Source organism: Xyrauchen texanus, chromosome 16 (genome assembly GCF_025860055.1).
Source record: "Xyrauchen texanus isolate HMW12.3.18 chromosome 16, RBS_HiC_50CHRs, whole genome shotgun sequence".
In the NCBI taxonomy this organism is placed as follows: domain Eukaryota; kingdom Metazoa; phylum Chordata; class Actinopteri; order Cypriniformes; family Catostomidae; genus Xyrauchen; species Xyrauchen texanus.
Genome location: NC_068291.1, coordinates 36,072,868 through 36,099,023, shown reverse-complemented (window position 1 = coordinate 36,099,023; position 26,156 = coordinate 36,072,868). Strand labels below are relative to the sequence as shown.

General features: G+C 38.1%; 1 protein-coding gene across 1 annotated transcript in view; it reads left to right on the top strand.

Annotated features, from left to right (window-relative positions):
* Positions 1–26,156, top strand: part of LOC127657351 (kinesin-like protein KIF13B) — a 50,426-nt gene that overhangs the window by 12,345 nt on the left and 11,925 nt on the right. Inside the window, exons 3-29 of the mRNA XM_052146095.1 lie at positions 6,437–6,452; positions 6,568–6,628; positions 8,050–8,142; positions 9,404–9,584; positions 9,677–9,764; positions 9,897–10,031; positions 16,041–16,153; positions 16,798–16,909; positions 17,279–17,491; positions 17,592–17,702; positions 17,804–17,938; positions 18,348–18,478; positions 18,778–18,864; positions 18,983–19,170; positions 19,499–19,757; positions 19,944–20,106; positions 20,186–20,332; positions 22,026–22,175; positions 22,443–22,568; positions 22,941–23,114; positions 23,264–23,421; positions 23,925–24,057; positions 24,357–24,503; positions 24,597–24,626; positions 25,017–25,116; positions 25,348–25,474; positions 25,782–25,837. Of these exons, the coding sequence (XP_052002055.1) occupies positions 6,437–6,452; positions 6,568–6,628; positions 8,050–8,142; positions 9,404–9,584; positions 9,677–9,764; positions 9,897–10,031; positions 16,041–16,153; positions 16,798–16,909; positions 17,279–17,491; positions 17,592–17,702; positions 17,804–17,938; positions 18,348–18,478; positions 18,778–18,864; positions 18,983–19,170; positions 19,499–19,757; positions 19,944–20,106; positions 20,186–20,332; positions 22,026–22,175; positions 22,443–22,568; positions 22,941–23,114; positions 23,264–23,421; positions 23,925–24,057; positions 24,357–24,503; positions 24,597–24,626; positions 25,017–25,116; positions 25,348–25,474; positions 25,782–25,837 (3,434 nt within the window). The remainder of the gene's footprint in view (positions 1–6,436; positions 6,453–6,567; positions 6,629–8,049; positions 8,143–9,403; positions 9,585–9,676; positions 9,765–9,896; positions 10,032–16,040; positions 16,154–16,797; positions 16,910–17,278; positions 17,492–17,591; positions 17,703–17,803; positions 17,939–18,347; positions 18,479–18,777; positions 18,865–18,982; positions 19,171–19,498; positions 19,758–19,943; positions 20,107–20,185; positions 20,333–22,025; positions 22,176–22,442; positions 22,569–22,940; positions 23,115–23,263; positions 23,422–23,924; positions 24,058–24,356; positions 24,504–24,596; positions 24,627–25,016; positions 25,117–25,347; positions 25,475–25,781; positions 25,838–26,156) is intronic.

Here is a 26,156-nt window from a genome sequence, read left to right as displayed (position 1 = left end):
GGAGATGGGCCTGTCATGGGAGATTCATCCAAAGTGGACTTACACAGGGACACCTTCATGTGCCTGTCTGGATTTAAATGTTTTTCTACATAAACTTGCACTAGATGAACGGCTTTTAAAAGATGCAATGTCAAGTTATAACTCTAAAATGGAGACCCCCATTGGGTCTTGCTGTTGTGTTTTTTGGAAGATGTCCTGGACCTTTTTTTGCACCCATCTATGCTATTTTTAGTTGTTGGTCTTTTGTAAATGTGCACTCTAGACTAGATAAAAACGTGTCTCAGTCTGCTGCTGCCACTGACTGGGATAAAACACATGCCCTTCTGTGTGTAAACAAACTGGGAAAATGTGAGAAGACCAGTGTCTCTGCTTTGGCCTGTTGAAGCCATTTTGAAGCACCAATCGTCACTGTGGATTGAATTACTTTTGTGTATTCAGAAGATATCAGTGTGAATTGCTTGTGAAACTGTCACAACATGATTCCGGCAATGCAAAGGAACTGTTATTGAAAGATGGGGCAGTTAAAATGTGACTATTGGATGAAAAATTGTAAGTAACCAATTTCATTCATGATTTTTTCATATGTCATGACTGTTTGATAGTTTATGGTGCTGCTTGAGTGAACAGTTTGATACATTCAGATGAAATGTGTTGGGTGTACATTATGTGTTAACCCTGAAATGTAGTTTTAATGTTGTGTGGCGTTTTTCAGATTGAGTTTCAAATATGGCTGTATTGGAAGAGCTGCACGATGTTAGCCAATCACAAAAGTGGGTGTTTACATTGAAGTCTTAAAGGGCCAGGCAGCTTAAAACTGAGCGTTTCAGACAGAGGTTCAGAGACAGGGTGGAAAATTAATATGACTAAATTATGACTGTTTGGTGCAAAAATACTTTACTAACATTCTAAGTGGACCTCAGGGAAAGATAATAACATTATAAAAATAAAAAAAGGATGTCATGACCCCTTAAATAACCTGGGCATTCTGTCAATCATGGGGAGCTTCAGCTGAGAAAAATCAGCTTCGCGTCATGTGAAAAATGTGCCTTGGAGAGCAGGAGGTTGCCCTCCGCCTGTTTAAGAGCAGTAAGTTCAAACATAGAGCCATGACTTTGTCAAAAAACAGTATTTACCGGCAAACTGACATTGACTCGAGGTTCATTCCTCCCTCCTTATTCTCAGACTTGAGTTTCTCAAAGAATGCAGACAAAGGATTTACGTTCATGGCCTTGAGTCGACACTTTTGGCCCAAAGTGGTCGATACACTCTTTAGAAGAAGAGATTTAAACGATTTTCTGTAGGAAATACTTTCTCAAAGCATCCAGGCTTATCAAGAATATTAGGATAGTCTGTGCAGATGAGGCAGCAAGCAAATCCATTAGCAACCACAAAATGGAATTGCAAGCATGTTTTCCCTAACTGTTCTGGAATGCTTCCTGACTTTGCATGAATGCTTGATTGAATGTGATGGAATTAAACGTGCGTTTGATGTCGTTAGAAGACAGATTGACGCCAGTAGCTTGTTTTGCTTGATTGAAATTTGCAAGCTCAAACCCGGTCTCAAATAAACCACCACTTTTTAGCTTGTGTATGGAAGGTTTTTCCCTCAATGGTGACACTGTGGTTTTTATATTCCACCAGTGGCACTTTAGTCTCGGTTTCATTTGTGTACTATTATAGCACTGAACCAAACTGGTGATTTCCTCATTGTTGGCAATGCCAGTGGAGTGAGTGGGGGAAGGGAAGATCCTGGTAAGAAAAAGAATAATTTACTGTTGACACATGCTTTTGTAGGAGCCTTCTCCTCTTCAAGCCTAGATCTTTTTAAAGTTTCCTAATAAAAAAAAAAATAAAACAAATGTATACCCTTTGAAACCTGTTTGTGACAAACTTGCAGTTATTATGTGGTAAATTTGTGGCAAACAAAACCATTTGCAAACTTGTATATTTACATATGAATGAGCTTTGTGGAGATGTTCAGCCACAACTTTGCCACAACATAAAATTATTTTTTACTAGATAATTAGTGTTTTTGGTGAGGCAAGCATCACTGTTATTATTATTGCTCATACTTTGGGTTAGGGATTTAAATAAACCCCTTGCAATGTGTATTAAACTTAAGCATGTAACTTTTCCCATACCGTTTGTGCGAAGGAAACAAATGATGCCTCAGATGATGTGGCTTATTTAGGAGACAGAGGGACCAGAGTTGCAACCAGCTGCAAAATACCGTAGCGTCATGGCCACGAGTTTAGCAGGAGCAAGCACCACTCATATTTTCTTCAGAAAATTTTAAAATATAGTTTATTTTAATGCTCATTTGGAAGTGTGACATAATCATGGCACATTGTCACATAGCTACATAATGATTTGTTCATTTGTTTGGTTGTAAATGGTTTGCTAAATGTGCTACAAGAGCTGCTTAATATAGCTGGTTTGGGGGAAGGGAATGTGTGCTATGTCTGTGTTACCCACTGCCAAACGGTCACTCTCAAAATGAATGTTTTTGTCTTTTGAGAGTGATACAGAAAGTGAGAGTATGTGTCTGCCACCGCAGCTGAGGACTATGCTCTGCCAGGTCAGCCTCATATCAGGAAGCCCTCTGACTCACACCCACAATAACACTGTCATTAAGTAACATACAGAATTACTCGCGAGGCTACACAATGACATCATGAGAGAGCTTGTGTGATTAACGGACTGAAAAGCCCCCCAAAGCCAAGACCCAAAACACTATACTGATCCCAGTTCTCACTCTGGTATCTCTTAGCCATTGGTCTCACATGTCACTAAGGCATTTTGGGGGTAATAACCACATGCCTGTGTCTTTGGATTAACGTGTTTTATGATAAGAATCTTTTGGGAACACAGCCTCAGATGGTGTAGAGATACACACTTTTCATTTTTACAGTTGGCTCGGATGATCTCTCCCTGCGCAGATGTACAAGACTGTCTTGCTAGAATAACACAGTGATGCATTGTGGGATTAATCGAGTAATATTTGGAAATCTTGAGTGGGAGAGGGAGCAGCTGCCAGCTTTCCTGAGGTTGTAACTCTATTGTCATGACCTCCATCTTTGGACAGTTGAAACAACATCTCTGCTTACACATTGTGTAATACCTTATAAGAAGCTACTTTGAACCAACAATTTAATGTAGTTAAACAAGTCAAGCTTCACTTTTGAAAAAGTAATTAACTTTGTTATTCCAAGTCAAATCTACCAAATTTCACAAACATCCCTGGCTGACATGTTTGATTTTGTGAAGAAAGATAAGCATAAATGATAATGAAATCCAAAATATTTAATGCCACAGATCAATGTTTACAGTGCAATCCATTATTTTGTAGAAAGGGGTCACAATGACAAATTTCATCTATGATTTGGAGCAAAACTACACATCAATAAATAACCTAACAAAGGTGTCGGTGTCATGTTACACAGACAGTATGTCTATTACAAAAATCAGTTGACTGCACAACTTGTTGCATTATATAATAATGAGGTCCACAATTTGGGGGTGTGGTGTTTTTCCAAAGTTGGAGTGCCTATAAATCTTGAAGTATTAAAGATATCTTAATATTCTGGTTCAGAATAAACTTGGTATCTCTTTATTTTGAAGGCCCTATATAGCTAAATCCTTGAATTTTACACATTTTCAATAGGCGAAAACCAAATGTTGGTAACATTGTATGGAGCTAGTTTATCTTGTCCAACAAACAATAGTTGGAAATTTGAAAACTGGAAAGTTCTGAACCAGAATCTAAAAGGATTTTTAATACTTTGGAAGTCGTAGGCAATCCAACTTTGGAAAAAACAACACAGTGTGTTTTCCCATTTTTGGATGTACTATCTGTGTAAAAATACTGATGCATGACTTTATTTATTTATTTATTTATTTATTTATTTTTAAACTATAGTCAAAGGTATACTCTATTTTTATTTTTTTGAATGCCATTCTACAAAATAATGGATTAATCTACTAATCTATGGCATTTCATATTTGCCTTTCATCATAATTTATATAAAACCTTTAAAGCAATATTTTCAGCCAGGGACCTCTGGTTGAGTTCACACAGAATGAGCCAGCTACACAACTAACAAAAAAGTTATATTTGTTCCATTAAATGTAGATAAGTTAAATGTAATTAACTTAGTAGCATCAGTACTTTTAGTCCCGAAATATGCACCTAATGTATGAAATCTTTGCAAAAGCTTTGCAGGCTTTTTAAAATGTTTTGAATGCCTCCGATGGCCAAGCCTTCAAAAATGTTGCTACTCCATGTCTTTATTTCAGAATGAATCTGTCATAGATTGTGTGTCATGTAGGAGAGTCAGATATGATAAGAGATGACCAGAGGTTTAGCTGTAGGATATTCCAGATAGTACAAGGTCAAAGTCACTAGGGCTTGGAACAGTTGTTTGGGAAAGGTGGTTCCACCAGTTTGAGCTACAAGCATGAGCAGTTGTCTGGGTGTAGAACACCACCCAGTGAACACACATAACTACACTCACTTTTCACACGCACTATCGAAGCTAGACTCCTTAAGTGTTGAGTTTTGTTGGAGAAAGCCTCCTTAAGAATCAGAAATCTGCCCATAGGTGTCTAGGAAACCATGCGTTATGTTCCCGCGATGCTTGTAATCTGATTTGTTATACCCTGGAAGGTGTAACAAACACTTTATGCCATGTAGAGATGGAAAAATTATAGAGTGGACAGATTTTGGATGCAGTTGCCGGAACGATTAATACAGATTTTACAGAGGCAAGATTGTTTTCTAAGAATAGTTGCCACTTTTATTTTTATCTTGATCTATGCTTGCATATCAAAATTTAAGTACTGTCACTCAAAAACGGTGGCTGTATAGCTGCCTCCAAAGCAGCTTTCTGTGTATTGGCCATGTGTGTGTGTGTGTCCACACCATGTGCCAGACCTCCTCCAGGAAACCAAGATAAATCTCAGCTTGACACATCCTTCGGGGGCAACATCTACCCCAGTTCTCTGTGTGGTGTAACGGGGGACGTCATCATGCAACTTATTATACCACAAGTGTGGCATGGCCTGATTTTAAAGACAAGCTGAGCCCGGGGTCATTAGAACTGAATCTGGGCATATTTTGCCCCAGCTTTCCCTCTGTTGCTTGTTAGTTTGCTCGCTGTGCACTGCCAATGCTACATACGCTTCAGTGACTTACATAAGCTCTAACCGATGTACATTTTCTTGACTGGTAATAGAGAAAGAGTTGCCAATGCTGAATTAAAAACAAATACTGGGTGGACTAATTGATTTTTACTTCGATATAGTTATTTTCTGCCATCTTTTCAGTACAAAAATTGACATTTTCCTTGAGCCACCAATGTAGGCAGCGGGGTTTGTTTTCAATACTCAGAGAAAAACTTGGAATCGAATCAAATTAATTGGGTCTAGAAAGTCATCCCTTTTTGAGTGATTAGGATCCTTCAATAAGCTCCCACAGTCTGTCAGTAGTGCTTATATAGGTCATTGTGTTTACAGAGTGGCGTGCAAAGCCATGGAGGTGCCCTCTACAGATAACACAACTTTGAGTTAGGCATCGTAATGCATATTTACCATGTAAACGGCAGGGCTTTCTCACTGAGAGATGGTGTGTTTGTGTTCAGGTCCACTGAGCAAAGTACAACTGATGACATGAACTCAGGATATGTGATTGTGTGCAGAGCTGGCAGTTCCTAGTTCCCATTTGAGTGCGTTCATGGTGATGACATGCTATTTTGGTCTGCCTTGAGTCAGTGGGTCCACATAATTTGTACAATTAGCATTTATGAACTCTAAAGTGCCTGGAATAATTAATGTAAGAGAAATTGACAGGCTTCTTCCCTTAGACCAAAAGATACTGTGGCAGTACCATGGTACAGTGATGGGATCTGATGGTAATACCATGGTACTATTAGCATATTTTTATACCATGGTATTTACATGGCACTCAAAAGTACATAACATACCCTAACAATTTCACAGTATTACCATCCGATTTCACCACTGTACCATATCTTAAAATATGTGATTATTATTAAGGTATATGACCAGAAAAACAACAATGGCCAAGTAATACCAGTGTAGTGTTCCTATGGCTAAACCGGTATAGTAGGATGCTAGCAACAAGGTCACACTTACTAATAAAATGGATACCATGAAAACACTGTTGCTTTAGGTAAAAGCCAATTGAGAAAATGTGGTTCATAAAAAAAATATATATATATATAATAAAATGGTTTTACCATGGTAGATGTCTAAAAATATGGTATTACTATGGTACTATTACTATAAAACCATGGTGATTATTATGGCATTTGTGTATTTGAATGTCCTCTCATCTTGTACATTGGTTTCTAATGAATTGTATGCATAACAGTGATTTGCTGCTTTAAACAAATTCTGTTTTTCCTCCTTTTTGTAGCAGGGGTCAGCCAAAGGTACAGCACTCATTTCTGCCACTTTCTCATCATGAAAATAATTTTATTTTATTGAATGGAATATATTAAATGCAAAGCAGAAATGTATTTACCTTTTGCTTTCTGTTTTGTCAAGGTATTTGCCTACGATCACTGTTTTTGGACCATGGATGAGTCAGAAACCAAGAAGTTTGCTGGTTAGTTCCTGGAAGCACTTTGATAACCAACCTTTTTGTTTATTTCTTGGTTCAGTACCAAGTATCCACCTGTATATTAATGTCATGGTGGTTCTTGTGCTTGGGGTGCTAGTGAAGATACGGTTTTGTTGTCAAATCAAGACCTACTGTAGAAAGAGACATTTTTCAGGTCAAGAGCGCTGTGTAATCAGTGGTCGATTTGTAAAAAAAATAATAATAATTATGAATCATATTTAAAAAAAAAATGTTTTTTTAAATTAATAATTATAAAAGTTTATTCTGCACTAGTCATGCCAAAAAAAATTGTCATGAATTTCAGCTTTTAGTGAGACTATGTCTCTGGACACTACATGACATTTTCACTTTTAAGCCCTAGAAAAAATATCTGTTTGACTTTAAACTTAGAAATTGAAAATATACTCATCATAGAAGATGTGTGAATTGCATTTTTTTAATGTAGGCCTATTTTTCATTTAATAGATTTGGACAAAAATCACTACTTCATTCACTCTTAGGACACATGGCCATAATATGCAACTGTTACCCTCTGTAATTGTATTTTATGATGAATCTTGTGAAAAGAATTATAATCGTCGTAATTCTTACAATCGATATAATCATGAAAAATGTCTTTTCCTTTATCTCTCACCCACTGTCACAGACACATGTTTTTTTTCTACTCTTATAACTGAATGAGTAAAGGATGTTTAGGCTGTTTCTATGAAGGATGCTTAAACAGTGGTGTAGAAAAGTTGTTCTACACACAAAATCAAACTCTGATATACCTGTTTGCTAGTGTTTTCAGAAAAACTGGCATCTTTTCGCAGTGGAGAGAGAACTTGCGCGCTCAAGGTTGCCAGATTGTGTGACTAAAGCGTCACCCTGGCAGAATATTTCCATACTGTACAAGTGTCAAGATCTGATTGGGTGTTTCACCTCTTGAAATCTGGCAACCTTACACATGTCAAAATCAAATTCTGACTGGCAAATCGCTGTTATTTAAAGTCTGTTATTTATCAAACGTAGAAATGTTTATATTTTATTTGCATGATTAGTTCTTATTTATACATGATACAATTAATCTAAAGAGGATGGTAAGGGGGGGATGGTGGTTTTACAAGGGGGATGCTTTTTCGTATTTCTTGCAACAAGGAGGATGCCATCCCCTCACATCCCCCCTCAACTCGAGCCCTGGTTTTAATGTTTACAACGACAAGTTGTGACATTGTCTTTCGGACAAGTGATTGATTTCAAAAATTCTGTCTTGAAATGATTTTGTTTGCTAAAAGCAAACCCATTTTATTCTTATAATGGATTCTTGTAGCATGTAAGCAAAGCTTTGTTTGACAGACTCGACTGTGTTTTCTGTTGCAGTACTTCAAGACTTCTAGATTAATTGTCCTTCGATCGTGTTTCTGCAGGTCAGGATGTAGTGTTTCAGTGCCTTGGGGAGAGTCTTTTGCACAACGCTTTTCAGGGTTACAACGCCTGTATTTTTGCATATGGGCAGACTGGTAAGTAATGCTTAGTATACAGTGACCTTTGGTTATGTTCAGGGTGTCCAATTGTTTTTTAAAAGTTAACTTAAAAATTACATTCACAGCCATTTTATAGAGATAATGGAAAGAGATTAACCGATAATCGGTTTTAATTTTATTCTTTATTTTAATTAGTTTATTATACTTGTCTAATATATTATTTCTTGTATTGGTATTATTCAAATATTCATAGGCCGATTCTATTATGATCTATTGGTTATTTAGTTACCATTGTGCAAAAATAAAAAAATTATTAAATATCGCTTCTGTATCAGATATTTAAACATAAAATTAATCGTAACGATTGTTAAAATAGTAGTTTTTACAAATATCAGTCAATCATTAACAATGTATGTCCGATTGAATAAAGAAATGCAAGATGGGTCTTGATTTTATTCATTTGGAATTTACTGGATTTTGAAATGTGGTCTTTATATGATTGGTGGTTGAATGGGAGGGGTTAATAAATAAGAGTGCTTGATGATGTCAGCTATAAAAGTAATTTCAGAGGTGGTCAGAGAGTTTTTATATTTGGATAGAGACAAATATTAGTTTTTCTTTGGAATAATGTGCACTGATGAATTGTTTATAACAAGACCAAGAATGTTTATTAAGAAAGTAAAAAGGGTAAATGGAAGGGAAGGGTAAAAAAAGGAGTGATGTCCTGCACATTATTTTATTGATCCATATTTGAGGCATCAATATCAGCTGACATTAAAATTAGAAGTCTAATTTGTGTGCCTTCAATTCAATGCCAGTTGCATTCTGTTGAATGTAGTCTGACGTAATAGCTTTGGGAGACCACAAGGGGGCCGGCATAACATTTACTGAAACTGGTATTTTTAACACCCTCCGGAGATGGTGAGGCCATGGTGTTTGTGTACATACCTTCATAGAAAATAATAGTTTCAAATTTTAGAACGTGCCGTGTCGTCTGCCAGACACGTCCGTGTGTGACCCAATTTAATTAACTCGGTCGCTCACACTTTACCAAATTTGTGTTGAGAAATATTTTTGAAAGACAAGAAGACTATTGTCCAACAAGCAACCCTATTAATATCTGAAAATATATTTTCAATATTCCTCAGGAAAATGTTTCCAATTATCAATAGGTGAATATGGCATTTATCCCAAACCTAGTTCATTTTGATTTCATATTGACTTTAAATGTGACTTGTCGATGTCATTTTTTTGTATTATGAGATAATTTCCTTTGTTTTGATGTTATTTCTCCCAGGCTCTGGGAAGTCGTACACCATGATGGGTTCGGTGGACCAGCCCGGTCTGATTCCCCGCCTCTGTAGCTCCCTATTTGATCGGACCATACAACATCAACGGGAGGAGGAGAGCTTCACTGTGGAAGTCTCTTATATGGAAATCTACAATGAGAAAGTCCGGGACCTGCTGGACCCCAAAGGGTGAAGCCTATTGTGTGTTATGTTTAATCTCTGAGCAGTACTCTAACGACGATTTTGATCTTACACAACTCCTTTTTGCCTTGTTTCTGCAGGAGTCGGCAGGCCTTGAGAGTGAGGGAGCATAATGTTTTGGGACCTTATGTAGATGGACTGTCCAGGCTTGCAGTAGAAAGTTACAAGGTATGGAATCATTTAGAACAAAATATCTAAAAAGATTTTACTTATTGAGATACCCCCCCGAAAGAGTGTGTAGTTGTCCTGATCTTTAAAGCATGATGGATTTTCTAATCATGTCCTTTTTCCAACCTAAAGGACATTGAGTCCTTGATGTCTGAGGGGAATAAATCCCGCACCGTTGCCGCCACCAATATGAATGAAGAAAGCAGTCGCTCCCATGCGGTTTTCAAAATCATCCTCACGCACACACTGAAGGACCTGCAGTCAGGGGTAAGGACACACGTGCCATTCTGAAACTCAACTCATTTTCATTGATTAATATTTTGATGCAAGATAGAAAAGTGGAAAATCACTTAAATGGGACACATTTGAAACTTTTGGTACCAACGCAGTTCACCCTGACGTTCATCAGGGTTGGCCAAGGTACTGAATACTGAATAGCCATTGATATGTGAATGTGGGTGATTACATTTTAATGTGCTTATGGTTCTTACATTAATATCTTGATAATTTTTAATGACAAATGTTTTCTGTTTAGTTTGTACTCATATCAAACTCTTATTTGAAAAGAGCAAGACAAATCCTGTTCTCTGTCAAATTCCTTTAACTGTGTACCAGTTGTTTAATTTGGGAAAAGTGCTGCTTCTGCTGTTTGCCCATAATTCTCAGTCCTTCCTGAAGTCATTACAGAGTTTTCATGAACGAAAGCGGAGTACAATTGGAGGGGGAAGTCTTAGAATGAGTCATAGTGTCCAGCCCTAATGATCTCATGGATGGATTGTATTTGAATACCTTTATCTGCTGCCGTCAACCTGTTCTGCCCTGTTTTTGGCTCAGTCAAGTGTTCTTATTAGTCTTTTTGGCCCACCCGTGATTTTGTTTAATCCAATTTGGACTATTACAGGTTATTAACTATTTGTAATAATCTTTTTTTAATTTTTTTTCCGTGCATCTCAATTATTTATTATTTGCATTTAGCTTTGTTTTTTTCTATGCTTTTCCATGAACAGACCTTTAACCCTTTTTTTGGGTCACTCACTACCCACTAGTTGAGATCTACTGCTTTATTGCAACCTATTGGCCTCGGAAACCTTCCCTTATCTGCTTCATCGTGAATGCAGAGAGTGCACATGCAAATGTCAGGAAAATGAATGAATAAATCATAGAGTGTTCAAGTTTAGCCGTCAGCTGATCTCCTTGCGCTCTGTACTGGTGTCACTGTGCCTTTCTTTTGTGCCTAATATCCCAATCACCTGTCGCAGCTCTTGTCCAGCTTCTTATCTATAATTCACCACTGCAAGGACTTTGCTGGTCACTCAACAGGTGCATCATGCAAGACTACCACAGAGATCTAAACTTAACACAGTGTCAAATAGAGCACAACTGTGAACACCCACTTTTTCAGCTGAATTGGTTCCGGAAGTATATTTTCCATTCAGTTTCTCCATAGGGATTTTAAGAAGCCATTTCTAAACCATAAACCAAACCAACCAGATTAATCATAACATTACGAAATTGTATTTGATGCAGAAAATTATGTGAAAGTAACAAATATGCAAAGATACAACACTATGTACTGCTGCATACTAATCGTCAAATAAAGCATTGTGAATTACTTATTTAAATCAGAAATGGAGTTACAGTGTAAAACTATTGAAATGTAGTCATTGATAAGTATAAAAACAATACATTTTAAGATTATTGCAAAATATACAGATATGTGCAAAAATATAGTTTGAAAGTGTAGGGAGTGACTGCAATGCTTCTACTTCTCTGATTGGTGGATCTCTTGGGGATTATGGGTAGTGTAGTTAATCACCTAACTTTTAATCATAAAAAATGAATGGGATTTTTATTTCCAGAACCCGACTATTGAAATCTTTAAAACATAGCAATCATAAAGTTTTAGTTCATGTGCCTCATCTAAGTGCTGTTTGCCAGCTCAGCCATCAATAATTAGTGGTGTGTGTTTCCAGCGCAGTGATCAGTGTTGCCTTTGCATGTCATGGTTTCTTATGCAAACAGCTCTTTTGGGATATATGACTGTAGGAGAGGTAGGAAGGGCACTGGATTACATCTGATTTCCATATTCCTTGCATTGTTTTTTATGTTGGATTGTGGTGGATGGGTGTTTTGCCATAAATTATGCAAAACCACTCTTTTGAAAGTAGAGTTTGTATTTTTTTCTGAAGGTAATGGAGGTATTGCCTTTGCAAAAGTGGCTTCCATAATTCTAGGGCTTTATCTGTGGTTGTCAGTGTGTTGCGGTGTGGTTGCTAGGGCATTGTTAAATCTATGATATTCAGGTCCCTGGATATGCCTCAGGTCCCTCATTCAATGTATGTATGTATGTATGTATGTATGTATGTATGCATGTATGTATGTATGTATGTAGTAAAGGTATACATTTGTAAGTCTGACCTTATTAAATACGTTTAATAAATTATATATATTTTTTCTCAATATACTAGTTCACAACGCAAAGCTTCCTCTAGTCTACTCAGCTCATATATGCAAACCAAACTGCAAAACAGCTTATTCGGAACATGTCACGGTTATGGTGTCAGAACTGCCCATGTTTACATATCAACACCAAATCTGTATTTAGAAATGTTCCTGTGGTGTTCCCTTGCTCATTTCACATGTGAAGAAGGTAGCCAATCAAATCAGTGGTCACTGACCTATAGTACAATTCTTAAAGGTACAGTAGCAAAAATCACCCATTTACTGCTAAAGACTCTTGAGAGGAGATGCTAAATGTAGGGTAATGTAAAAATTAATTAAAAGGGTTTTTGGTACAAGAATTAAACATTAAAAGGGAGCTTTAAGGAACAGTTCTCCCAAAAATTCTGTTTTTTGTTTACCCATCCTAATGCCACTTCTAGCCCATAGGACTTTGTTCTGCCATGGAACACAACATTTTTAAAAAGTCTTTATAGGGTTTATTTTCCATAATGCAAGTGAATAGTGACTCAGGTCTGCAGGGTGTCCGCGGGTCCTTAAAATGTCTTAAATTCGGTTTTCAAAATTTAAGGCCATTAAAAAGTCTTAAATAACTTAAATGGTATACCAAAAGTCTTAATTGTAATTTGAAAAGATCTTATAGAGAAACATGAATCACTATGGTCTTATGTTAGTATTACACTGCAAAAGGAAGCAGCTGAGAGGGCACAAACATTTCAAAGTAAGAGTCCCCAAATGTTTCAGGCTTGTTTATCGTTAAAAGTCATGTAACGACATCTATTTTTCATCTGGTTATTATTGGTATTTTGGTCTGTTTATTTATATATATATATATATATATATCACAACATTACTGATGTAAAAAAATCAGCACATCACTATTTGAAAAAGTCATTTTTTATTAAATCTAGACAGGCCCCATTTCCAGCAGCCATCACTCCAACACCTTATCCTTGAGTAATCATGCTAATTTGCTAATTTGGTACTAGAAAATCACTTGCCATTATATCAAACACTGCTTAAAGCTATTTGGTTCGTTAGAAGTTTAAGAAGTTCTGAAAAAAAAAAAATTTCTTCAAATTATAATTTTTCACGTAATTAATGTCCCGTCTATACATTGTGATCAGTTGAATGCAAATTTGGTGAATAAACGTACCAATTTCTTTCCATAAGTGCAACATTTTTACATTATTTCAAGGTTGTGTGTTTGTGTGTTTGTGTGTTTGTGTGTTTGTGTGTTTGTGTGTGTGTGTGTGTGTGTGTGTGTGTGTGTGTGTGTGTGTGTTTGTGTGTTTGTGTGTGATAAATAGTGTTATAAGTTCTAAGGCCTTGTAAAAGTAAAATAATCTGTGATACATGATTTATTTTAAGGTTTTGTAGGTATATATTCTAACTTTATTTGTTCAGGTCTTCAAAAATTGTAAAATAAAAGCTAAACATTAAAGCCCTGTAAAAGTAATCAGTACGACTTGTGCACTATATACCATGTCTTTTGAAGCGATATGTGATCAAAGTATGTCATGACGTTTGGTCACATATAGTGTCAGAAGACTTGAAATATAGTGCATAAGTCATTGTAGGTTTGATGTTATTAATGCAGCCACCACATTTGATTTAAGCACTTTATTGATCTTTTGATTTGAGAGTGAATATCTACTTAAATTTCGTTCTGTTCAATGCACAGTGAGCGTATAGCTTCAGAGAACTTGGAATGTAGAGAGTAGGGTGAGTAAATAATGACAGAATTTTTTGTTTCTAGGTAAAAAATGTATTATTGTTATGTGTTAATTATGCCCCTTTTAAAAGCTAAGATTTAACTATGGCTCTATATGATTGTGTATTCTCACCAATAGTGCATGTGGAGCCCGAAGCCTTTGCTGCACAAGGGCTCTCTTTGTTGTTCTAATGCACTGTAATCTCAGTCCAGCTCCCCTGCCCCCCACACACGTCTTTCCATATCCTCTTCTCCGCTCCTCGCTCGCATCTCTCTGCCTCTCCTCTCAATTAAAACTAATATGTGATGCTCAAACAGGGGGATTGTGTACAGTAAGGTCTGATGCTGGTTCTTATAAAGGAGCCCCACCCCACATACTGTTCTGGTGCTGTGCAATAGAGAGGAGAACAATGGATGCTTGTCTACGGCCTGCCATAGCCTCTCTTATCATTGTTCCTTCGTAATATAGGACAGCCCACTAGAATATGTCAAGGATGGTCATTCATACACAAATGTAAAGTTTAAAGCCATTTTCCGGGTTTTTAAAGACAAGCACAGGCAGGCTTGACAACCATGGAAATGTTCATAAGCGAGAGAAGATTATGCTGGTTTTACGTCTAATTTTTTCATGGCTCCTTTTAGTTCACTGGCTAATTGGGGTGGCCCATGTTTTTGATGGTGCATCCATTTCCTTGCTGCCTCTCTGGCTATGTTCAGAATTGCATACTTCATACTATTAATAATTCTGCATGTATACTGTGCAGAGTATATTAATTATTTTGGCATGAAACACCCGGATGATCTTCTACATTTGCCAGTGTATTTATTTATATTTACAATGTGCTTAAATTTACTTACTTTGCCAATATATATACTGTAAGACCCTCCCTCTGCATTTCCCACAATGCAATGTGCTTGATGTAACCTTCCATTTCCTGTGTCTCCAATGAACTGGACATAATATCAGCTGTGTTTTTTTTTTTTTTTCTTAACTCATTATTTTGTCAGACTGCTAAGTAGTGCTGGTTATTGATATACATTTCACCGATTCGATTCTGATTCACAAGCTCTCGATTCGATATGGATAATATCCCTTTTGCCTACATATGAAAGAGATTTTCTCCCAGCTAATGATTTTAATTATACAGGGGACCATCTATCTAGGTACATTAGGAAAATAAAGATTTGACTAATTACATTTTATTACATGTTTATAATTTTGGTCTCATTTTAGCTTTTTAAAAATGAACAAATCCATGTATTTAATCAATAAATATGATATTATATTAGTATTTACATTGATTTGTTGAACACATGCTTAAAAACCTATACCATGTCTTTAAGTAAACCAGCATTTCTGTAAAGAGCGTCTGTAAATGAGTGCGTGTTAACAAGAGAGACTCATGTTGTTTTTGATCAACAACTGACTGTAGAGCAGTAAGGGTATAAAAAGAGACATTATTCAATGACAAATGGGTTGTGTGGATGTCGTCTTTGGAAACAAATTGCACTGAACATCTATTACCCTATACGCAGTGAAAATCTCGCTGCTGAATAATCCACTTTTATAATACACAATTGCTGGTGAGTGAAATCTGAACATTAGCCGGTTGCTTAAATATATACATTTTAGTTGCATAGTGCGAAATTTAGTTGCAAATGAGATTGATTTAATCTCATTGTAGAGGGTTGCTGCTTGGAGTAAAAGATCAGTCTTGGGATTTAAGAATCCATATTGAGATCGTTGAAATGAAGATCACAATACAAGATCACAAAATCTATATTTTTACCCACCCCTACTGCTAAGAGTTAAAAAAGTTAAAAAATGCTAAATAACCTGGAAACTACTCTTGGACTTAAACATGCATGCTATGGGTCATGTGACATCACAGTTTACCATACTTTTTTAAATGTTTTTAGTTGCATAGTTTGTTCTGTCATTTTTTTTTTTAAATATTGCATACTTTTTTTTTTACAAAAAATTATTTATTGTATACTGTGCATTATTCATTGTATACTGTACATTATTCAGTAAGCAATACGCTAGTATTCAATTTCAAATGTAGTCTCTAATTTCTCTTCTTTTTACTCTCTTTCTGCAGACAAGTGGGGAAAAGGTTAGTAAGTTGAGTTTGGTGGACCTGGCAGGAAGTGAGCGAGCTGCTAAGACTGGCGCTGCAGGCGAGCGGCTCAAGGAAGGCAGTAACATCAACAAGTATGCAATCTCTGAACTCTTTTTGCATGATGAATTCCTCCCTGTACTTCCATTTGTGTTGATGTTTTGGTCCTAGTCCTATTTTTGGGTGGTGAGAGAGGCATCTTAAAGGAATATTCACCCAAAACTGTCAATTCTGTCATTTTTAACTCCGACCCTCATGACTTTCCCAACCCATATGACTTTCTCTTTTCTGTGGAAGACAAAAGGACTTGCTAGGCAGAATGTTAGCCTCAGTCACCATTTACTTTCATTGTATGGAAAAAATATGGAATGAAAGTGAGTGGTGACTGAGGCTAGGCATTCTGCCAAGCATCATCTTTTATGTTCCACAGAAGAAAGAATGTAATGCTGTTTTGGAACAACCTGAACGTGAATAAATGATAGCAGAATTTAAATTTTTGGGTGAACTTTTCCTGTAAAAAGTTTTTTTTTACTTTCTATTTATAAGCTAGAAGAGGTTGTGGAAAATCAGACAGAATCTAGGGGCACAATTTGATTTTAAGAGGCTTTATAAATCTGGTGAAGGCTTTTGGCCTGCCATTGTATACCTCTCTGTTTGATGTGTTGCCCTTTCCTCTTCTGTCTGTTTTCCACCATTTAAATTTTCCCGTTCTCTCTTTCTTCCCCTCACACATTGACAGATCTTTAACCACTCTGGGCTTGGTGATCTCAGCGTTGGCAGACCAGGGTGCTGGAAAGAACAAGAACAAGTTTGTGCCCTACAGAGATTCAGTGCTCACATGGCTGCTCAAGGTACGGACACTCATTCTGTCCAGTAAACATGTGAAAGGGGAATTTCCACAGTGTTTCTTTTTTTTTTTTTTAAACAGTTCTTCCAGTCCTCTATCCACTCACACATACAGTATATGTTTACTCGGCTATCTAAATTGTGGAAATACCATAGAATTTAATTGTTTTTATATAAATCTAATGATTATTTCTATAGACTAACCCAAACCCAAACCGTTTGTGCTTCATTTATAAATAGGGGCACAATTTTTTCAATTGAGTATGTCCCTGAATGTCCTCAGATGGAGGATTTATCAGACTTTTTAGTTGTCAGCTCTCTGGAAAATGACCTCATTTATGGCTTATGTACATCTCCCAACTGTGTAACTGTAGGACAGTTTAGGCGGAAACAGTCGGACCGCCATGGTTGCCACTGTGAGCCCGGCGGCAGATAACTACGATGAGACGCTGTCCACGTTGCGCTATGCAGACCGAGCAAAGAGCATAGTCAACCATGCCGTCGTCAATGAAGACCCCAATGCAAGAATTATCAGAGAACTCCGGGAGGAAGTGGAGAAACTGCGAGATCAGCTGACGCAGGCTGAGGTACACATTACAAATTAGACTCCTGGCTAATGCTGTATTGATATTGTGTCCTTGCAAATGGTCAAAGGTGCAATAAATAAACCGTTGTGTTCATCTGTAGTCTATGAAGGCGCCTGAGCTGAAGGAGAGGTTAGAGGAGTCTGAAAAATTGATCCAGGAGATGACGGTCACCTGGGAACAGAAATTGAGGAAGACTGAGGAAATTGCACAAGTAAAAGCTGCTATCATTTTTTTCACTTGGAATATTTATTTGTTTACAATACAACATCAGTCAAAAAAACAAATAATGCAATAAATTCCTTCATTGTTCAGGGGAGGCAGAAACAGTTGGAGAGTCTTGGCATCTCTCTGCAGTCATCTGGCATCAGGGTTGGTGAAGATAAGTGCTTCCTGGTCAACCTCAACGCTGACCCTGCTCTCAATGAACTGTTGGTCTATTACCTGAAGGTAACATTAAGCTAGAAATATCAAGGCTTGCTCATGGGATGTGTTTTGAGCCCGTTCTGTGTACTAGCGCACATGCTCAAACAGGTTGACATTTGGTGTGCATGTGGGCAATGCAAGTTCAAATCTGGCTTGCAACATTTCATCCTCTTTCCATAATTTCCTATCTTCTTCCCTCTATGATCAATAAAAGTGGCAAAAGTGGCTGAAATCTAAATGTACTAATTTGTTTATGAATTGCTGATGTCATGAACATTATAATTTAATATGTACATGCAGCCTGTCTTGATAGATTTACTAAATGTTAAGTGCTTGACAATATGGCGTGTGTTAAGTGCTTGTAATTCCGTTAAGCCTGTATGGATACACCTTGAATTGTGTTAACAGCAGTTAATGCTGGCATGTTTTGCAGGAACACACTAAGGTTGGATCTGCAGATTCTCAGGACATCCAGCTTTGTGGGATGGGCATCCAGGCAGAGCATTGTGTAATTAACATCACTCCTGAGGGAGCTGTATTTCTTAACCCTTACAGAAACTCAAGGTAATACCATGGTGGTGGTGGTTGCATAACGGTTAAAGGTCTGGGCTAGTAATCTAAAGGTCTTTGGTTCAAATACCAGTGGGGGCAGTTTAAATCACTTTGGATATTAGCTTTCTGTTCAATAACATATAAATCATCTAATTAGTCCTCTTTATTTAACTAGACTGTTAAAGGGATAATTCACCCAAAAATTTAAATTCTTGATGAAAATGATTAAATCCATTTAATTTTTTGGTGAACTATCCCTTTAAGTTGTAGCTGTGTGGTAAAGTAACCTTCTGTTGTGTCTGTTGTGGTAGAACTTGTGTTAATGGATCTCCAGTCACAAGTAGGCAACAGCTTCACCATGGTGATCGTGTTTTATGGGGAAACAATCACTTTTTCAGGTCAGTGTTGCAGAGTATAAGAACATCTGTGCAAATCTACATTTAGCAAAACTTGCTCCTTGTGAAGGAGCATTGTGGGTCTGCTTTTATGATGACTCTTAGACCATGTCTTATGCAGGATCAACCTCCCAAAGCGGCGCTTGCGGGGTGAGGAAGAGGAGGGTGAGGGAGGGAACATGAAGAATAGTAACAGCAGCGAGCAGCTGGATGGAGAGGGAGACACAGCCAGTGAGGTGTCTAGTGAGGTCAGCTTCAGCTATGAGTTTGCTCAGACTGAAGTCATGATGAAGGCTCTAGGGAACAATGGTGAGTTTTAGACACATGAGCATTGCTGCATTAAAAACACAATACAAATTATATATACATTTATGTAAAAGGAAAATATTTCGTTTAGCTCTTATAATCAGAAAACATTTTCCATGTTGCCAAAGGCGACATGGCATGGAATACAGGATTCAGCAACTTGGCCCAGGTTTTGTTACTCATTTCATATTCAAATAAGTTAGCTAATTATAAAAGCTGTTTTGGATATTGATGTCTTAAAGGCACAGTAACAAAAACAAACATGTAAATCTAAATGAGAACTGTTTTGCTGAAACAAACTTTTTTTTTTTTTTTTTTAACCCTATTTCAGACCCCATGCAAGCTGTACTTCAGTCTCTGGAGCGGCAGCATGAGGAGGAGAAGAAGACTGCTCTGGAGCGCCAGCGGCTCATGTACGAGCAGGAACTGCAGCAGCTGCGTAGACAGCTCACCCCAGATAGACAGAGCATGCAGATACCGCAGTCACAGCCCCTGCAGCCACACTACCGCAGCATGGAGAGACTGAGCCAGGGAGGGATGTCTTCATCACCCAGTGCCCAGCATCGCCTGCGCCAGTGGAGCGAGGAGAGGTGAGGGATATTACCCTGATAAAAGAAGCACTGAAAGAGAAATAATTATGCATATCTCAGGGTTTACCTGATGGATAGACGAATACATAGATAGAAAATAAGAGAATTTATTATTCTCTAAAGGTGAAATCTTAGTAGTAATTTTGATGGTACGTTGTGAAAATGACAATTGTTGTTTGACACCAGAGAGGCAGTGTTGACACGGAGTTTCAGGAAGCTGAAGGAGCAGATTGTGAGGGCTAATATGATAGTGCAGGAGGCGAGTTTCATTGCTGAAGAGCTGGACAAGAGGACAGAGTACAGAGTTACCCTGCAGATACCTGCTGCAAACCTCAACGCCAACAGAAAGGTAAGTCACTATTTAGACCAATAACAATCAGTCCCCAGCATCAGCCACCATGTGGTTCATTGACGTTTTGTGTGTGTAGCGAGATGCTGTATTGAGCGAACCTGCCATTCAAGTGAGGAGGAAAGGCAAAGGGAAGCAGATCTGGGCCCTTGAGAAGATGGAAAACCGGCTTGTGGACATGAGAGAGCTTTATCAGGAGTGGAAGGACTGTGACGAGGATAACCCTGTAAGCTCTTATTCATCTTACATGCTTTACTATTTAATAACTCTACTGAAATAAAACCGTTTAAAGCAGCGGCTGCTGTTTCCCATTTTGGCCAAGCAGGTTTAAGCTGGTCTAGGTGTTCTTGCAGTTTGGTCTAGCTGGTCTTCCAGCCTGGCCAAGCTAGTTTAAGCTGGCCTAGCTGTTCTCCCAGCCTGGCCAAGCTAGTTTAAGCTGGCCTAGCTGTTCTCCCAGCCTGGCCAAGCTAGTTTAAGCTGGCCTAGCTGTTCTCCCAGCCTGGCCAAAGCTAGTTTAAGCTGGCCTAGCTGTTCTTCCAGCCTGGCCAAGCTAGTTTAAGCTGGCCTAGCTGTTCTCCCAGCCTGGCCAAGCTAGTTTAAGCTGGCTTAGCTGTTCTCATAGCCTGGCCAAGCTGGTTTAGCTGATCTTGCAGTCTGGCCAAGCTGGTCTTTTTAAGCTGGTTTAACCCTCCTATTCTGATTAAGTAGGGCCTCTTTGCTGTTTGTGGTCATTTTTGATGGGACACGGTACAGGTGTAATTTATTAATTTTTCCATTTTGTTTGGAAGATAATAACAAAAACTTTAAAAATGATGCTGTTCTTGTGGGATTTATGTTTTTTTTTTTTTTGTTTTTTTTTTAGATCTTATTTACATATAAGTTTTTCAGTTTCACCATTAATTTGTATATGAAAATGTGCAGATTTATGTAACTTCACAACAATACAAACCTAGTTAAAAAGTGAAGAAAATATGAGAATGTGTCCTGTAGGGCTGATTTCTGCCATCTGGTGTAAAAATTAAAATAACATGACTTGAAAATCATCGCGTATAGGATGTGTGACGCAAATCTCGTCATCAACAGAGTGCTCGAGCACTGAACGCATGCAGCCCAATTTTTCTTGGCAAACATTTTTTTAATGCGCAGACTGTGCATGCGCCTGGAATTATTTGCATGAATAAGTGGATAAAGGTTAAAACAACAACATAGATATCCATGTCAAGAGCGTGTGTATGAGGAGGTCAGGAGATACCTACATTTGTGTAACTGGAGTCTTAAGGAATAAAAATAAATCTTTTTGGGGCTAAACTCCCGAGGAGAAATTGTCCAGCTTCTCAAAGCAGTCGTAGCGCGCATGCGGCAAACGCCTGTTATGTGTGCACCGTCAAATGCCGTAAACTTTGACAGGCTCGTGTTCTTCTGTACGCAGACACTGAGCATCCGCGTCAAAATCGAAGTATACTTTGGGCTGTAGTCTCACCAATGTATTTCTCTGCATGTGTGTGCGCGCGCGCGCATGTGTGTACGTGTGTATGAGCGCTGCATTGTGGGTGTGTTATGGTCTTACCCCTCATTTATGTGTGTTCTGCATTGTGGCTGATATTATAGATTTAATTTTGACAAATTACAAAATAAATGCTCTGTGTTAGTGTCACCAAGTGGGTGTAAGTGTGTGTGGAGAGGGGGTAAGATCAGTCTGGACAAGCTGGTTTAAGCTGGTCTTGCAGTCTGGTCTACCAGCCTGACAAAGCTGGTTTAAGCAGGTCTTCCTGCCTGGCCAAGCTAGTTTACACTGGTCTAACTAGTCTTGCATGTTTCCCAGCCTGGCCAAGCCAGTCTTCAGGCTGCAAACTCCTTAGGCATTTTTATCAGGGAAGAGATGAAAAAGAGCTGCTAAATGCATACTTTCTGTCTCATAGGTGATGCGGTCATACTTCAAGAGAGCAGACCCTTTCTTCGATGAACAAGTGAACCACAGTTTGATCGGCGTGGCCAACGTTTTCCTCTCCTGCCTCTTCTACGACGTAAAACTGCAATACGCCATTCCCATAATCAATCAGAAAGGAGAGGTGAGAATGATACATTCAGATTTGCCAGCAGCAGTCTACTAAATTAAATCAGTGCTTTGATATTTGATAGGTATGAGTTTTTCATAACTGACTCATTTTATTCTTCAAGGAAATTCCATTTCATGGTGATGAAATGGTGCATAAATTAAATCAAGTGCAATATGACCCCTGAAACAGGATCTAATAGAGTCATGATGTAAAGCACAGATGTACAGTTTATCTCCTGTGGTCCACTGAAGTGTTGTGTTCATTTGTTGCTGGTGTCAGGTTGCCGGGAGACTGCATGTGGAGGTGATGAGAGTGGGTGGGGGGTTTGATGACAGCATAGCTGGAGGAGACGACGGAGATGGAAGCCCAGAGGGTGAAGTGCAGGAACGCAAGCTGGTCTGTATGGTGAGGATTTGAAGTTTAATGGTCCACCTACATTCAATGATTTTATTAGTTTTATGTATTCATTCTTTTATCGTATTTAAAGTATGTTTATTACTATTAATACAATGGCATGTTATTTTCTACAATGGAAGAAAAATATTCATTGCTGTGTTCACAATATGTCAAAAAAAAGGTTCCCAAGAATGAAATCGTTTACATAACTCTTTAATACAGACTTCCACAGAGAGGCAATAAATTGTCCACTTTTTTAAAAGCAATGCTTTGGCTTGTGATATTTGGAATAGGTTTCCGTCATCTTAAGCAGCTCTGTTAGGCTTAGATGTAGTTATGTTTTAACAATATATAATTTTTTTTCTCATGTCTCTCAAACAGATTAAGATCTTACAGGCTACAGGTCTCCCGCAGTACCTGTCCAATTTTGTCTTCTGTCAGTACTCATTCTGGGATCAGCCAGAGCCCATCATTGTCGCCCCAGAAGTGGATCCCTCAGCCTCCTCCTCCAGCAGCAAAGACCCTCTCTGCATGGTGGTGTTTGACAGCTGTAAGGTACGAGTCAAGCCATGTGTCCTTACAATCTTATTGTGAGTTAACACAATGTGAAGTAGGACAACATTCCTATCAAGATAGTCAAGGAACATGTAATGGTGGTTGCAATGAGTGATCAGTTCATTAACATTGGTATTACTCTATGATAGGAGTATGCTGTGACTGTGACAGAGGAGTTTATCGAGTACCTGACAGAAGGAGCAATGGCCATCGAGGTGTACGGACACAGGCAGGCTGATCCTGGCAGGAACCCTGCGCTGTGGGATCTCAGCATCATCCAGGCCAAAACACGCACATTACGTGATAGGTGCAGAGTAAAATCCAGCCCCCAACCCTCTTCAAACGTCTTATTATCCTGATATAACCAGGGTTCCCACCTGCAAATAAGACCTAGAAATATCAAGGCATTTAAAATATGAATTATGCATTTTCAATGTGTGGTCAGGGAAATTGTGGAGACATTTTTCTTGTTATGCTCAGCGCTAAACCATTTAATTGGCTAAATATTGCTTGTTATATACAGTAAAACTTGTTGGCAAGCCATATTGATGTCTGTTTTGTGATGAATTGTTCCCTTGATCTGGTTCTTTTCAATGAACTGATTTACAAATTAGTCTGAATGACTCATAATCCAGTCAGAAATGTTTTTAAATTTGCTTTTCCATTAATCACAAACTCCTGAAAAAGTTATGGATCTCATTTGATAAAAATGTCTGGGAAGACTCCATAAGTCATTTTTGAAATTGCTACACACATAGTTGTAGTAGTGATGCATTATTTGATATTTTGTTGACTCTTATGCTTTCCCAGGTGGAGTGAGGTCACACGTAAGCTGGAAATGTGGGTGCAGATTCTGGAGCTGAATGAGAATGGAGAGTACATGTCTGTTGAAGTTGTACCGGCGCGAGATGTTCGAACGGGAGGCATCTTCCAACTTAAACAGGTGAGCAGTGCATGTATTCCTCATGTTTCTGTGCAGTTATGAATTAGACCACTGCACATGTGTGATGGCTTAAAATGTCATAAAATACGTTTTGACTAATTGTTCACATGCTTAACAAGAATGGATAATGTAATGTTTTTGACTGCTGTTTTTTGTTTCTTTAATAATGGCCCCTAGGCTTGTGTGAGCTTTGTATTTCACCTTGTGCTATGCTATTCTATCAAAGCAGTGTATTTAACATTTCACCTTAAGGTTTTTGTAATTAGGTATTGTATGTATATTTATGGTGTATGTTACAGGGCCAGTCCCGGCGGGTGCAGGTAGAGGTGCGTTCTGTGCAGGACTCTGGCACGATGCCTTTGATTTCAGAGATCATTCTTGGAGTGTCCATCGGCTGTGTGGAGATCAGACAGGCGCAGATGACCAAAGCCAATGACCCACAAGAGGTAGAAACTTAATGAATTTATATGATGTGAGATAATGTCCATCAATGGTTGAGAGTCTGTAACTAAAGTTTTCCAATTGTCTTTCTTTTTTAGCCTGAGGGTGATGAAATGGATAGTTATCAGGTATGTTTGATTTTAACATAATATAGATCTGATATTGTTTTTTTGAATGGACTCCGTTCACAGACTGTGATGACAAATCTGCTTAACTTTTTTTATATTTCTGATATTTTCAAATATTTAATATACCTTTTATATCACTACTTTTGTTATATTTCTCTTGTATGAAATAAAAAAAAAAACAACAAAAAAACTATTCAGCACTCATGGTGCTCTTGCAGGTTTAGATCAATCCGGCCTGAATCTTCTTAGTTCTGATCCTCGATCCCATTCCCCCCTTTGTCCTGTAATTTAAGGCATTAAAGCCTATAAATGAAACTAATTAAATAAAAGCACAACAAATGCTTTAGATTGGTCAATGTCAACTAATTTTGTGATTTATGTATCTTGTAGGAGCGAGATTTGGAGCGTCTGAGGCATCAGTGGCTCACTGCTCTCACTAAAAGACAAGAGTATCTGGACCAGCATCTTCAGACCTTGGTCAGCAAAGCAGGTAAAGCCCAAACAGACCATTTGCTGCTCTGTAGCTTCAGATTAAGAAATGGAATCCGTTGCTGGGCTCTCTGTTCTTCTATTCTATTTTATTTGCAAAAGGAATGTTTGTGAGTCTAAAATGTATTTCATTTTGACTCAATAAAGCTGAAGATATAAATAGCCACCTTAAGACAAATGTTTTGTGAAATATAGTTTGTGTGATGGTGATGAGTCTGCTTTCTTCACTTAGATAAGTCAGAGGATGACGTGGAGAGGGAGGCACAGCTGCTTGAGGGGCGTCTGACGCTCACAGAGGAGAGAAATGCAGTGATGGTGCCCTCTGCTGGCAGTGGAATACCAGGAGCTCCTGCTGAGTGGTATGAAGCCTCTAACAGACCTATAACAATAATGCTAACTTCAATTTAATCTGAAGAGTTAATTAAGGGTACAGATTCCAGCTATGTCTTGTGCAGGATTTTAAAGAAATGTAATCTCAATTCAATCTCAAATTCTGTGTAGTTTGTGTTTAAAGTGAAGAAGGTTGTTATAATGTTTTAATTATGTGTTTTGATGGATTGATATTTAGATTTGAGGCATTGTTACTTGATGCCAGTACCCGTTAAACAGTATTACAAATGTTTAGTTGTAGGTATTTGGGTCATGGGTTGATATGTCTCTTGGCAGGGTACCAGTGCCTGGGATGGAAACTCACATTCCTGTGCTCTTCCTCGACCTGAGCGGTATGTTTTCCCTGCCTGCTGAAGAACAGTAATGTTCTCTGCAGAAATACAATGTCCTCTGTGACTCCTGTGCATTTCTTCTAATTATCTTGTTAACGCTCATTTTCACAATCTTAAATACTGTATGCACATCTGCAGAAGGAGTTATCTAGCAGTATGTTCAAGTTGCTTATTTCCATACAATAAACGTGAATGTGACCTCTGGTCGCTATCCACCTTTTTTGTATGAAAAACCATCTGCTGAATATTTCATTTTGTGTCTATTTTTGGATGAACTATTCCTTTAATACCAGGTGTAAACAGGGCCTTTGATTTTTCC